General features: G+C 35.6%; 1 protein-coding gene across 6 annotated transcripts in view; it reads right to left on the reverse strand.

Annotated features, from left to right (window-relative positions):
• Window positions 1-16,159, reverse strand: part of ZNF644 (zinc finger protein 644) — a 100,948-nt gene that overhangs the window by 2,413 nt on the left and 82,376 nt on the right. For all 6 annotated transcript variants that reach the window (XM_025398433.1, XM_025398457.1, XM_025398441.1 and 3 more), the window contains one exon: window positions 361-463. In XM_025398433.1, the coding sequence (XP_025254218.1) occupies window positions 361-463 (103 nt within the window). The remainder of the gene's footprint in view (window positions 1-360; window positions 464-16,159) is intronic.

A 16,159-nucleotide genomic window follows, 5' to 3' on the forward strand; every position in this document is an offset into this window, starting at 1 on the left:
CATCATGTTGGCCAGGCTGGTCTTAAACTCCTGGCCTCAAGTGACCCACCCATCTTGGCCACCCAAAGTGCTGGAATTACAGGTGTGAGCCACCACACCTGGCCAAGCTATTAAATAAGTCACAGTATAGTAGATTTACATTACTATTAGCTAATGTAAAAAACTTGATTCATTAGTTGTTGAAGTACAGGATATTGTTAGCTGAATTAAGATTTTAAGCCTATCTCCAAAAGTTCATTTATAACTTGATTGTTGAGAATGCACACTCTGCCACAAATTAAAAACCCCAAATGAAATAGCTAATATGTTTCAAAGCAAAGTATGAAGAAACTGATCAGATCTGGCAAAAGAGGTATATACCTGCATCGGAGAATGTAAACCTCGTCAGCACCATGAGGTAATGTTAGCATTTTCTTCTTGCTTCCAGATCTTGACCTTGATTTCTTTTGCTTACAATCTAAGGCTAAAAAGAGGAAGAGAAAGACTTAACATTCCTTATATATTTCAAAATATACATACACGCATATTTTTCTAGAGAGGTCAGACAGACCATCTAAATCAGTTAGAAAAAGTCTGCATTCATTTCCCTTTTCCCTGAAGCATGCATTCAACTTGCTGATTCTGTAATAGCAGTAATATTATCTGTACTGTACAGCAGTATTTTCTGTACTGAAGAATACTATCTGTATTCTTCCTGTACTGCCTTTTCAAATAATGTTTTACCACGCCAAACTAGAACTGAGAAAATGTAACTAAATAACTCGAAACTACTAAATTGGTCAATTATTACAATAATGGCAATGTTTACTCTTATAATCATATATAATTTTAACATCTGGTTAAATCTTACTTATTTCCAGAAAAATATAACCTTTTGAGATCATTAAATTAAGTTTGCATTTGATTACCGCTCCATTAAGTAGGTCTTATATATTTGGAAAACTTAGTAAGGGAATATGGACAATGTAATTTAAAGCTCAACGAAAAATCAATTTTCATAGTGACTCACCATTAATTCTATAATAATAAATAGCTCTTAAAATTGTATGGTGGCCCTACATTTGAAAGGACAAAAAAAGTTCAACTTTCATTTTTGAACTTAACTTGTATTCCATATACAATAATCAATTATGCAATCATGTTTTATTTTCCTAGAAAATAAATATAAATCCATATTATTTCATGTAAGTTTACAACTGGATCTCATGTTTTATGCTAACTATTCTTTACATATTTTTCATTTTACATTTTCTCCAATAGCTTATTTTAAAATGTGAATTGAAAAGGTAAAAAAAAAATTATATTAAAATAGACCAAAATTGTATGTGAACTGTTCTTGAAATTTTTCCATTACTTGACTTTTCCTTTATTTATTCTAAAACAACCTAATTTTAAAAAGAAAAAAAAAGGTATTTTTTTATAGGCAGAAATAGATAGCACATAACATTTTATAGGTCTTTGAATACAGCTACACCATTTCTTTGGACAAAGGGATGATAGCAATCCAGGGTGCTGCTGGTCAATTAGCAGGAAGAGAAGGTAAGAATTTATCTGTAGGGATCCAAGGGGGGAGGGATACAAATGTAACAGAAGAGTTACCCAAATGGCTTTTCTTCCATTATCCTGTCATGTGAAAAATTCCCTTGAAAAATTCTAAGTAAGAGAGAAGGAACTGGCTATTCAATGACTCTGTGAAATGAATTGTTCAAAGTCCAGATTCCAAAAGAATAGATGCTACTATCACAAAACCAGTAAACATAGTTCCTTAGTCAAATGGCAATGCTAACAGAAATGTCATATAGAAAATTCAAAACCACAAGAAACCTAAATTGAAGTCACTGGTATCAGCTTCCTGTCACCTGCCTATTCAAAAGTAAAATCTAGGACACACAGTCTTTTTCTGTTTATCCTTAGAAGAAGAGTCTAATAAGTAAAGAACTACTAGAAGTCAAGTTAGGTATTAAAGAATGGGTAATTCAAAACTAAACAACCAAACTCTGGAATAGAAAAATCTTATAAGGATCTTATTAGTTATCTCAGTCAAGAGCCTGGCATGTAGTAGGAACTCAACAAATACTTCTGTAGTAAAAATAAAGCAAAACCCAGTAATTTAACCATTGATATTTAGACAGCCTAAGAATGAAAATGTTTTACTCCTATTTGATACCGGTAATATTCCTGTACAACACTGTGCATCATTTGCTTAAATATGTTGCTGCAGTCGCACGTACTTCATTATCCTAGATATAAATCACTGACCAGTCCAGCTTATGTAGAGAAACTAGGTTATTCACAACAACTACAAGAGTGAAATACGATATGCTTTGTAACCAGTAGGAAAAACCTTTTTCCTAATCGCTGTGGTAAGCAATCTGAATTTAAGTGGGTTATGAGTAATTCATATACTGGAAATAGAGTTGAGGTAACTCAAAGAGTAACTGCTACTAGATGTCAGCTATTCTTTCCATTTGTAAAGATGGATCCTTGTCTGTGTTAGGCAGAATAGAGCAGGCATTTGGTGTCTCATAAGACTACAGGTATAATCTTACTTTGATGAGCTTGCTGGTTGTCAAAATTGCCACACTGTATTCAAACTCCTTTTAAAATGCAAATAAATTACTGTAGGACACAAATAGAATACATTATAACAACCCTTAAAAATTTGTTCATAGAATGTTAATGTTAGGGGTGTTAAGCAAATTGAGGAAGAAGGGCAGAGGATGGTAGGGAAATATGCAAAAGAACACTTTATCAGTTATAAAGCATTTAAATTTACATGTTGTAATATTTTAAAAATGGAACTGGGTATGTTTATTCTGAAATACAGAAATATTTTTGGTTTTCCTTTAGGGAAAAAAAGAATTATTTTATGGCTTTTGATGCTTTATGGACTGTGGAAATTCTTAAGTTTAGGCTGTGTTATGAATGATCAGATCTAAACTTGAAATGAGAATGCCATCATTTTTGTAGCAATGAATATTTGAAGGTATTATGACCTTGGAAAGCAGGACAACTCAGTCAGCATATGACTGATCGATCATCTCTAGAACCCAGGGCTCCAAAGTTAAGGTTACAGAATCTCAGGCACTGAGAATGCCTAGAAACTTATCCATAAAGTTAAAATATTAAAAATCTGGGATCTTTGGAAATTGAAATCTAAATGCCTCAGTGTTTTAATATCTTCATCAATTCTAGATTATCTCCTGAAATGTTATATTTTTGAGTAGGTGAGACATGAACATATTTTACAATAGTTTTTTCTAATGCCAATATCCAAACTCACTCCTGTGATAGTGCCCATACCTTTGGGAAAATCTGTTTAAAATTGAATATTTAACATATTAAAACTGCACAAAAAGGGGACATCTATATAGGATCCTCTACATAAAAAGACGATTTACACAGAAAATTTCAATAAATGAAAAGGATGAGGTACAAACATGTCTGTTATACCAATATTTTCACTTAAGAGATTTTATTATATCTAGAGGGAAAAGTAGTTTTGTTCTGGACTGTACCAGGAGCCACTACAACATTAAATACAGATCACTAACACATTCAGTTTTAGTATAATGCAGCTCATCAATATCTGTGATAAACAGCCAAAGCTTTAACAGAGTTGTTTATATGAATAATCTGCCAAATAGATAACTTTGTTACACAAAGCCTTTTTTTGTAATAGGATTTTATTTGCACTTGTTAGTGACCAAAACACTCCAAGGAACTTAAAAACAAAAAACCCACACACACTTTTCTCTTTACAAAGTATTTTAAATCTAACATTGTTTCTATAATTTAAATATATTAAAAATTTATTTTTAGAAAGTGTTAATTTTCTTCTCAAGTATAAGCTTCTTTAGAAAGAAACAAATCTAGTCATCCAAACCTTCCTGAGATTACTAATCACTGGGCAAACTGTTTAAGTGATCAATTTCAACCAAAAGACTGTCAAAAATCTTTCAAGTTACCTGATTTATAAAAGATCTAAATTGCTACTGAGAATATTTTACTTATACAGAGAATAAATTGAGTTGTGAGGTAAAATGCAAAAAAAAAAAAAAAATATATATATATATCTTCCAGTAAGATATCTGTCTTGGTCAAATACAAATATGAAAGAGAAATACAATAAACTCATGAGTCCTCAAAAAGAACACCACACTGCTATGCTATGAATACGACGACCAATGATCATGACGACAACAATACGCCAAAGCACTAAACCAGATTGGTGCAAAGCAAATAGATAACACAACACATAAAAATTCGTCTGTTTTCTGAGCCATTATTTAGTTTTACCCAAAGAAGATTAAGAATTTAGTTTTCACTTTGACATTATTAAAATCTTTTGCTCTTTCCACCTTTCTGCCCATTTTATACAATAATTGCTTCAACGAGTTTCACTTTCTTTTTCCTTCACAATATAAATGACCCAAGAGAATGAGAGTTCATAAAAACATCTGGAACTTCTTTGATAAAGCACACCATAACTAAATTAACATTTGCCACCAAAGTATTTTTATTTGTAATCATTCTCACCTGCCCAATTACTTAAAAGCATGTTTAATCCGTTTCTTTTCTAATTGGTTGCTGGTATCTCTAGGACAAAGTGAAACAACTGGGTTACCTATACCCAAAGACAGAGGCACAAGAGGGATGAAAATTTTTTCTCTAAGTGGTTGGACTGTATAAGTTTGGTGGACAATATTAGCTATGACCTCACTCAGAACTGCAGTAGGAATAAACATGACACAAACAGGTAAACCATCATTCCACCACTATTAAAAAGTTGGTGCTGGAGGTTGTGGTGGCAGTGGTGAGGTGGGAAGAGGATGCACACATGCCAAAGGGTACACAAGTAAAACTCAATTCTTTTTTTTAACCTTTAACTTCAGGGGTACATGTGCAGGTTTGTTATATAGGTAAATTGTCACAGGAGTTGGTGTACAGACTATTTCATCACCCAGGCAATAAGCATAGTACCTGATAGGTAGTTTTTAAAATTATTTCCCTCCTCCTACCCTCCACCCTCAAGGTAGGCCTCAGTCTGTTGCTCCCTTCTTTGTGTCCATCTGTTCTTGTTGTTTAGCTCCCACTTATAAGTGAGAACATTCAGTACTGGTTTTCTGTTCCTGTGTTAGTAATAAATTCAATTATAACTGTCACTAATCCTTCAAGGTTCATAAGCCCCAAGCATATAAAAAGACTGCAAATACCATTTTCTTTCCTTTGGCCTCAACTGAAAAAGAATCAGGGCCTTTTTAAAACAAACAAACAAACAAACAAACAAACAAAAACATGCTAGCTTGTGTAAAACAGGAATGGGGTAGAGAAAGCCAATTGTTGAGAAGTCAAAGTTTCCTTTATTCAGCTTTTATCTTTCTTTCTGTACAAAGTGCCTAGGAGACCAGCTTCATGGGTGTCCAACTTGTGTAGTCACATAGGGAGAGCCCCACACTCGGTTTAATGCTCTACTATTGCAGCCTTGAAATTATTAATTTTTGAACGAGGTCTACCACGTACTCATTTTGCATTGGACTCTGCAAATAGCAGTCCTGGGACCTGAGTATCTACTATCATAAATGAGAGAGGCTGCATTCAGTTCCACCCCTCAATCTCTTGGCCCATACAAAAAAAAAAAAAAAAAAAAGCTATTAAGAGAAAAATTGTTAAATCCCCAATCTCTACACAGTATGAAAATTGAAAAAGACTCCCCTACTCCTACCAACATCAGTTCTTTGCTTCTAGCTATACCACTTCATTATTCCGAAGATGAGTATATAAGTTTAAAGTTAAAAAAAACAATGTTTCCCTTATAATCAGGAATGAAGTATAAAGATACACATTTAGTAACCTCAAAAGTATTTATTTTCATCATCATTTTCCCTTGATATTTTCACTCTAAAATTAAATAATTTTTTAGTACCCTAAATAACTTTCATTAATTTTTAGAGTTTCCACTCCCAATGACTGAAAAAAAGATAAGTAACTCAATCACACAGCAATCAGTGGCAAAGTTAACTAGATCCTGCATGTTTTAATAATTTACCTGGAAGAGGATGAAATGCAAAATACGTGGAAAGCAGATTTCCTTTGCTTTAAGAATTAGGTTTGTGGTTTAACAAATTATTAGTCCACAAGGACTGGTTGCTTGAGTTTGTCCTACAAAGTAGGAAATTATATTAAGGATAGTCAACAGCCTTATAGTTCAGAGGAAGAGTTAAAGGAAATGGAAGTAGCCTTTTATATTTAAACTTGAATGGATTCAGTTAAAGAAAAAGTACAACTTGTAGAAGCCCCCACTATTTCAAAGTAGAGGGGATGATTACTAAAGAATATTTTGAGCAAGTATTCTCTATGTAAAGGGAAAAGCTAGACATAAATATGATACTTCACACATTTTTATAAACAGAAATTAGAAGCAGGCTAGTTTTACCAGCTTGCCCAAAGCTAAAAAAGCTAACAATATCACAACTACAAGTGGCTTACTGGTCAGTTAAGAGTTGATAGGATAGCAAACGTATTACTTCTTTGTGGTAACAGGTAAGTAAGTTGGACTTGTATGCTGTTTTATTAAGCAAAATAGGCATTAGCTATCAACATCAACCACTTTTCTAAGACACATCTGAAATAAGAATAAACATTAAAGTACATAATGACAATCTGCTTTAAGTCACTTTTGTTGAGAATTACAAACAAAATAATCACAGTCCCTGCCCTCTAAAATCTCCTTATTTCTGATATATCATTTCAGATGTAGTAACAATAATTAAATTGTTCTTGATCTTAAAATTAGCTAAGAAAACCACCTAATTTTAAAATTTCCTTTAAATTATCCTTGATATAATCATATTTAACTTAAATTAGATGGTACTCATAACAATATATTAGTAAATCTCAATGTCACAAATCCATGGTTGCAATGGATCTGATTTGGCTTTTTATAGTTCTTAAGAGCTTTACACATTCCAGCCAAAATTCAAACTACAACCAAACATGGTATTGATCAGGTATTTTCTGTGTTAGCCAACTCCCAGCTAGGCTACAATTAAAAACATAAACCTTGGATAACAAAAATTAACTCATTCTTCAAACCCTAGGCATACCAAAAAAAAAAAAAAAGTAAATTCTACTTTTCTACTTTTTTCTACTTCTGCAATAAGTGAGGAACTACCTACCAATAAGGCATCCTTTTGCCCTAACCTCCAACAGAGAAAGTCTGGGTGTTATTTTATTATTTCCATAAAGTCAATTAAAACATTACACTAAACTTTAGCTCTGGCCAACCACATGCCTTGTTATTATAAGTGTTACTTCTATCTTAATCCAGATTACAAATAGCATTCAAGAAATTCAAGTTAGAATTGAGAGAAGGAAAACAGCTCAGAGAAGTCAGCTATGTACAGTATGCGAGATTTACCAGGCCCAGAAAGACTGGAGTAGGGGACTTGAGTCACGTGACTCTCATGCCCACCCCCCGACTGGGGGGAGGGCAATTGTTTAAATTAGGCATTTATTATGTTACTGACCTGATGCCTCACCCATTATTTTTATGTTCCTGAAATCTGTGATACAAAGAACAATGTATAGCCAATTGATAGCTTACATTATCTTAATGTAAATTCTTGGTAAATAAACACAGAAACCGCTTTTTTCCTTAAAAACTCACTGGTAACTGCTGCTAATCACAGTGTATATATCCAGGGCAACTTGAACCTATGCTCCCAGGTGGCCATCCCAGGTGGCCATCCTCAAGTTTTGGGCTTGAATAAACTCTATACCTAATGATATTTTCTGAATCTCATTATTTAAGGCTTACAGAAAAAAAATCATAGCAAACACAAACATTATAACTGAGGATAGAATGAGATACATTTAAAATGCCCAAACAAATATTAAAAAAAAAAAAAAAGCAAAACCCAGAAACTTGGTAAATAATAAAACCAACAGTAATGCTAGGAAACTAGATAAGACTTGCATGAAAAACAAGATGTCAGTCAGAATAGATCACCCTCCTTTTGGAATCAATGAGCAGCAAAAAACAAGCATCGTAAAATTTAAGTATTTTATGCTACAATGGTGTAACTCTTCGGTTATATTCTCCTAAAAACAAACTTACTGATTCAACAAGTGTGGTTATTTACTTTTGAGAAATAAAAATAAAATTCTAAGTTCTACAGCAGACTGAATGGATACCCTCCTCCTTGCCAAGGTGACCCCAGAGAAACCTTAAAAATTGAGTTCCCAGCCATGATGGGACAGGAGGTGAAGCATGTCTCATTAGGTTCCCTCCCTCACTAACCACCATTAAACTTTCTTTCCTAAGAGTTAAAAAGAAACCAACCCTTTCAAAAGACTTGCTCCACCACGGATATCAACCAATCGCCTAACTCAGAAGCTGGACTCCCCTCTGTTTTTGTGGTTTTGAACTGACCAGCATTCCTGATAAGAGATCACCAACTGGTTCTAGCTGGCCCATGGAGGTTGCACATAGGGTGCCTATGAACTCTGTTTCACCTTTTGACATGTAAACCCTAATTTTCCTATGATTAAATGTTAAGTCTTCACCTCATAGTGAACATGAGATGTATGTAACATGGAGCCTGCACACTAAGCATGTGTGCACCCCCTCATGAATATTCATAACTCCTCCTATATAACCTGTTGAATATGTATACTTAGCCAACCCATTCAGCATAACTTCCTGTCTCACCCTTCCTCCTCTGAAGGGCTTGCTTTTGGTCTCTGTCTCACTTCCAAGCCTGCAGGCTTCAAGCTTTCTAAGAAATAAAGCTCTCTTTTCCAAAATTGGAGATCTCCAGCTTTTAAAATGACACTTTGTTATAGTGGATAGCTGGATGATGAAGTGTTGCTAGTAAATGACAAGAGAAGTAATGAAGCCTGCCCTTCTACCAGACAGCATGGTAGCAGACTGATTAACCGTACTGGTATAACCATCCTCCTCCCACTCAGATTTAAAATACTGAGCCATCTCTTATCTCTAATCTACCATATCCTGCTTATTTTATTTCCGTAATATTACCCATACATCTATTACCCCTCCTTTACATACTTAATGTCACTGACCTGGTACAGGACTCTTAAAATCATCTACCCTGCAATTTTTCCTCCTCTCCGCCAAATCCTTTATTTAAAAAGCAATTTCAAATGCATTACACAAATTCTGTATTCAAATAGTTCCCCACTACAAAGTTAATTCCAACATCTTAGACTAGCATTTTATGTCATCTTTGTGACTCACTTTACCAATCCAACTCAATTCCCCCTTACCTCCTTCTTCCTAGTATTTCCAATAAACTTCCCACATTGTCCCGCCTTGCTCCTTCCTTCAGGCATTTCTCTTCCCCACGCCTGACCCCCATTTCCATTTCAGTTGGCTATACATTAGGGTCCATTCAAATGCTAACTCCAAAAGCCTTGGGAGATCCTAGTCTAGCTGAAAGTGTCTTCCTCTTTCTCTGAAATTCCACAGTATTTCACGCATACCTCTTCAATGGCACTTACCAATTTGTCTTGTATTGCAGTTATGCATATATGTACTTCTACTGTATTGTAAGATCCAATATACCTCTGCATACTTAGCACAGTTGGAGGTGAAAAAAAATACATGTTGAATTAGTGAAAAAATCAGCCCATCATTTTTTAGTATGCTGGGGAAATAGCCTAATTCTTGCTGGAATAATAAAACAATTAGTAGAGGGTTACCCAAAATACTGGATTAAATTATATCCAAGCTACTCAAGGCAAAAATAAGAACAACATTTTAGAGCAATAACCACCAAACTGGTTAGGAAAAATCAAGTTATTAACAGTTGAGGGACTAGTCTTCAGTCACCTAGAGAATCTACTCAACTCAGATAATTCACTACCTTGCTAATCATTTATAAATGATATGTTACTGTGCAGATAAATGTATACGCATATATGCTCTTAATGAAGAACAGTACTATAGAAATAAGTTATAGCTAAGAAATATAAAGACCCATCTTTTCATTGTCTCATGAATAGCTTTTTAAAATAAAAGTCTGACCATGCCATTCTCTTATTTTTCTTCTCTCTCACTCTCTCTTTCTCTCCCCGCCCTCCCTCCCTCCCTCCCCTCCCTCCCTCCTGCCTTCCTTCCTTCCTTCTTTGGAGATGGAGTCTTGCTGTGTCGCCCAGGCTGGAGTGCAATGGCATGATCTCAGCTCACTGCAACCTCTGCCTTTCACGTTTAAGTGATTCTCCTGCCTCAGCCTCCTGAGTAGCTGGGATTACAGGCGCCTACCCACCATGCCTGGCTACTTTTTTGTATTTTTTAGTAGAGATGGAGTTTCACCATGTTGGCCAAGCTGGTCTCAAACTCCTGACCTCAGGTGATCCGCCCACCTCGGTCTCCCAAAGTGTTGGGATTACAGGTGTGAGCCACTGCGCCTGGCCTATTTTTCTCTGTCGCCCAGGCTGGAGTGCAGTGGTGCAATCTTGGCTCACTGCAACCTCCACCCCCCAGGTTCAAGCAATTCTCCTGCCTCAGTCTCCTGAGTAGCTGAGGCTACTCAGGCACACACCACCACACTGGGCTAATTTTTTTTTTTTTTTTTTTTTTTTTTTTGAGGAGTTTTGCTCTTGTTGCCCGGGCTGGAGTGCAATGGCACAATCTTGGCTCACTGCAACCTCCGGCTACCGGGTTCACGCAATCCTCCTGCCTTAGCCTCCTGAATAGCTGGGATTACAGGTGTGTACTACCACGCCCAGCTAATTTTTTGTATTTTTTTTTTTTAAGTAGAGATGGGGTTTCACCATGTTGGCCAAGATGGTCTCACACTCCTGACCTCAGGTGATCTGCCTGCCTCAGCCTCCCAAAGTGTTGGGATTACAAGTGTGAGCCACCACACCCAGCCCCCTTATTTTTAAAACATCCTTTAACGACTTCCTAATTTTTTTTTTTTTTTTTACCAAGCATTCAAAGCACCAACCCCACCTTTCTGGCACTACAATTTTCCCAAACATCTGTAACCAAATCTTCTCATAGTTGAACTCCAAGTTTCACTCCTGACACCTGAAGTCCAAATTTCATACCTTTGTGTCCACACTATGTTCTTCTCTGCCTGAAATGTTCTACACTTCATCTTGTCTTCCTAAAACTCTACTGCATCCTTCAAGTTAAGGGTGTGGCTGAAACCATGTAAACCTTTCTGTAACATCATACTTGATCTTTTCCCACTGGGTTATGATTATGTTTATGAAGTTGGAGTGCAGTATCTTTACTGGCTCAGCGATGAGCACAGTCTTGGTACAAGAACTCAAACTTTTGTTGAATGAATAAAATTTTGTGTGACTGCTAGTTTTGTAGTTCTCTTGCATTTGAAAAGTGACAAGAAACATACCAGCATGAACTACTTTCATTTATTTTCTTTTTCTCTTTTCTACAAGCTCTAATTCAATGAGACAAACAGTAAGGGCATCAGGAAAAAAAAAAAGGAATCTCACTTAACTCCCAGCTCCCCTCAAAAGGAGGCTTAGACTAAAATAATCAACCTGAACACCTACAACACTTAAAGCCAATATGCCATTTAGTTGTATACCATCTTGCACAGTTTCCAAATTTTGATAGTTTTATGTATGTTGTCAACAATCCTTTCCTAAGTTCTCTGACAGTAGAGACACGTCTCGTACTTTTCACATATCCCCCCTCAGTCCAGTCTGGAAGAATTATCAAGGTGTTTGCTTTAAGTAGAAGCAGGTTCGCTCGTTTGGAGTTTAATCTTACTAAGATCAAAATTTTCTACTTACACTCTTTCAGGCCGAATGAACCATTATGAAAGCATGCAATTTTTCAAACATGCAGTACCGTATTATTTTTAAAAGACACTACAGTGACACTCATGAATGACCAAGTAATTTAATGCACATTGGGAAGCTTTCACAATACTACTTTTCCTGTCACATCAGAAAGTGCTCCCACAGCACTTTCCACAACATAAAAATGACTTTTCTAGTGGCTTACAAATCCATTCAGCACCTGACACTGTACTACATGTTCATTAGCACTTGTTACAGTCCTGTGTGGCCAATTATATCATTAAAGCTGAAAACAGACAAAAGAAACCTACTACGATTACACTTAAAAGTAGATGGTATAAAAAATAAAACACTGACTTTTAAAAACTGTTAATATATTGCACTAGTGGCACTGACCTCATCAGAAAAGTCAAATAATTATGATGGATAAGTCATTTGTTGCAGAATAGCAACAACTGGGCTTTACTTCCAAAATGTATCAAGAAAGTGTTCTGGGCTCGGCACAGTGGCTCATGCCTGTAATCCCAGCACTTTGGGAGGCCCAGGCGGGAGGATCACCTGAGGTCAGGAGTTCGAGATCTGCCTGACCAACATGGAGAAACCCCGTCTCTACTAAAAATACAAAATTAGCCAGGCATGGTGGCGTGTGCCTGTAATCCCAGCTACTCATGAGGCTGAGGCAGGAGAATCACTTGAATCTGGGAGGCAGAGGTTGCAGTGAGCCAAGATCACACCATTGCACTCCAGCCTGGGAACAAGGGTGAAACTCCGTCACACACACACACACACACACACACACACACACACACAAAAGTGTTCTGAAGATAATGAAATGAAGCCCCTCCCAAATATAAAAATATTTTTCTTGCATTAATTTTAAATGAGTAACTAGAAATCTCCAATTACTTTAAGTCCCAGAAGTTAGCATTTGATTTCAAAAGTGATCTAGAGAGAAAAATTTGGATAAAATGCGTATAGAAAATTCACCTGCTGCCACAGAAGAGTTATGACTTCTAAGATACTATTACCATTAGTTCTAGTCAGTACCGACCCCTAAGAGAAAGAGGCAGTTAGGACAGTGACTTCAATGTATGATAGTGACTTCTTAGTGGGCAGCAAATCAATTTACTGGCTCATGACCAGCATTAATTTTTCACAACAAAGAATATACTAAAAAAGAAAATATTGAAGTACATTTAGGTGAGTGATCAAGGAATTGTGTGTTTGTATTAATATAAGTTTGTATATGTGGCCAAGATATAAAATAAAGTCCCATTAAAATGCTGAATGCTACCATCATTGTTTCTTCTTTTCAAAGGATAACAACATGCTATCTACCACAGAGAAGCATTGTGGCATTCACTGACAGATCTACTTCCTTTAACAACATTCTCTCTACTCTGACTGTATTTCCCTTTCCCTACCTGCTGAAATTCACTCTTATTTTGACCTCAAAATATATTTTATTTCCTGATTGCAGATTAGGTTGATAGAATATGCTTTACCTTAATTTTAAATGCTTTAGCAATTTTAATAACCAGGATGATTAATTTATCATTCAATCCAGGACATTTATGAGAGTAAAAGAGGCACTAGTACTTAGGTGTGACAAGGCAAACCAGTATGTACAGTCCCTCCATTAATAACTTAATAGAACTATGTTCTTAATATTGCCAGCATAAAAATACATCATTTAATTAAAACATTAGGCACAAAAAGCTAACCAGTAAAATAAAAAGTCCAGAAGTAATTAATATAAGCTACATTATAAAATTTCAATATTTAATGAAAACTATATAGTGTTCTTATTAAACTGTTTAGAAAATTAACCAGAAATAATCTGTGTGAGCATGTAAAACATTAAAGAGAACAAAATCTCAAAAAAAACCCTACCATTACTGCATTCTATAAATAACTGGAATAAACTCTTGAGTAAGAAGTCTGCCTTAAATTTACGATATAGGATACAAAATAAACCCTTTGATTCTAGTCTGTTTTGATAAAGATTGATCGGGGAAAGGAAGTAAAACAGCTTCATAAATTATCTACAAGTAAAGACACATAAAAATTATTATTTGAACCTACCCAACAGAAGATAAACTGAGACAGTTCTCGGCAAAACTTTGATCTGTGAAATTATTCTTTTATGACAATTTAACTGTCCTAAGTCTGCCTACCTCTTCCAAATCTCCAATTCTAAACTTTTCCTATTTCCTCCATCGGATCCTTTTATAAATATCAGGGAAGATGTATTTTAATTTATATTTATGACCCCAGAATTAGTTTTGTTATTATGCAATTCTTATATTTTAAGCATCTTCTGCTCTTATAAAAAAAACAAAAAAGAACTTCTTAGGGCTTCTGATTCCTAGTTCTGTTTCTACTTTCCTTTTATTCTGGCATCTCTCCTTTCTCAGTTTTCCACCAGACAAATTGATGACAGCCTTCAGGAGATATGCAAAGGCTATACACAGAAAATTTTTTTATCTGAGAATGAATAAGTGCATGTTTCTGGGATGGGGCCCATAGCTTTCATGAAATTCTCAAAGATGTTGGTGACCCCAATAAAGACTGAGAACCATAACATCAGAAGTATTTAGGTCACCAGTAAACAGGTATTTTGGGAAGAATAGGGGTATCCTTTTCAGTGTATTCAGGATACTTGAAGGGATTATAAGTTAGAAGATATATTTTGCTTCCCTCAAAAGGTCACCAGTTCCCACAGAAGAGACCAGGAGCTGGTGGCTTCTAAGAAGGCTTGAAAGTTTATTCTATCACAGGTAACCAAAAGCAGGCCTTTACCATTTAGTCTGGGGGTATCTAAGCTTTGTATTCAAGAGTGCCACACAACTTAAAATCCACATGAATTAAGACTGCTTAAACTAGAAATACACATACTGGACATGGTTAGGAAGGCTTTATTCCCACCTATTTTTCCTTTACATTGTTCCAATTTTGTGATATACTAAGGTAAGATTTTATAAAAATGAATTTGCATTTTATTCATTAAAAGATCATGTATTCTTGAAAAATGATGCCTTTTACTCATATGAATTAACGAATCACTTATAATAACCGAGTGGAACCTTCTAGGGCCATAGGTTATTAGGACTACTGCTTTATAACAGTGATACTGATATGGGGAATAGTAGGTATGTGGAGTTTGCAAATATAATACAGAATTCTCTATTTGGAAAATAAAAAAGTTAATAAAGCTTGATAAAAACTTTTCAGTTGGCATGAATAAGCAGCAAAGACATCTGTATGGCTCTACTGATCAAGATTTTTTTTAATGAGGGAAAAATGTTTCAGAATTTCCAAGAAAAAGAAGCATTAGTTTTTAAAGTTTGTCCAAAGTGGCTACTGGGTGTGGAAAATATGACCCTAGGCTTTCTTCAGTTTCTCATTTTCCTTTTCTTTGCCTAGGACTGCCAAACACACGCTTTCTATTTCCTAGTACTTCTAATATTTTGGCTAGTACTTAATCATATTTTTAAAATAACACCCTCTTTTATTCTTCAGGACCTAAATATATTCTCAGTCATCCTACGTTACTTTTCTCTCTGACAATGAAGATTTTTTTTAGATAATCTTCATAAATGCATTCTTGGTAAATGGAAATTTACTACCAGTTATTTATAGGTAATTAATCCTGTGTTTTGCAGAATTTTCAGATGAAGTAAAAGCATTTTTTTAGTGGACTAATAAAATCTGGACTGGAGATATCTTGCCTTATTGGATATCTGCATAATCTGCTTGAATAATCAGAATGGAACACTAAGTCCTCCAAAGTCTAATCTAGGCCTAAGCACTTCTTGGATCTCTGCTCTTTTTAATTAGACTCTTATGTATTCAATCTTCACCAGAGTACTCCCCATTTTAAACCCACCTTCAGGCCGGGTGCGGTGTCTCACGCCTGTAATCCCAGCACTTTGGGAGGCTGAGGCCGGCAGACTGCCTGAGGTCAGGAGTTCGAGACCAGCCTGTCCAACATGGTGAAACCCCATCTCTACTAAAAATACAAAAAACTTAGCTGGGCATGATGGCATGAACCTGTAATCCCAGCTACTAGGGAGGCTGAGGCAGGGGCATTGCTTGAACCAGGGAGGTGGAGGTTGCAGTGAGCCAAGATCGCGCCACTGCACTCCAGCCTGGGTGACAGAGCGAGACTCCATCTCTAAATAAATAAATAAATAAACAAACAAACAAACCCACCCACCTTCGTTTTAGAATTTTCAATTGCTTATTTTTATTTCAATTTCTTATTTTAAAAATAAGAAATTCAAAAATAGGCCGCCTGTATAAGGTAGAAAACAGTGATTAAAAACAAAGATTAGGTAAGATAGCCCTGATCTGA

This window comes from Theropithecus gelada, chromosome 1 (genome assembly GCF_003255815.1).
Source record: "Theropithecus gelada isolate Dixy chromosome 1, Tgel_1.0, whole genome shotgun sequence".
Lineage (NCBI taxonomy): Eukaryota > Metazoa > Chordata > Mammalia > Primates > Cercopithecidae > Theropithecus > Theropithecus gelada.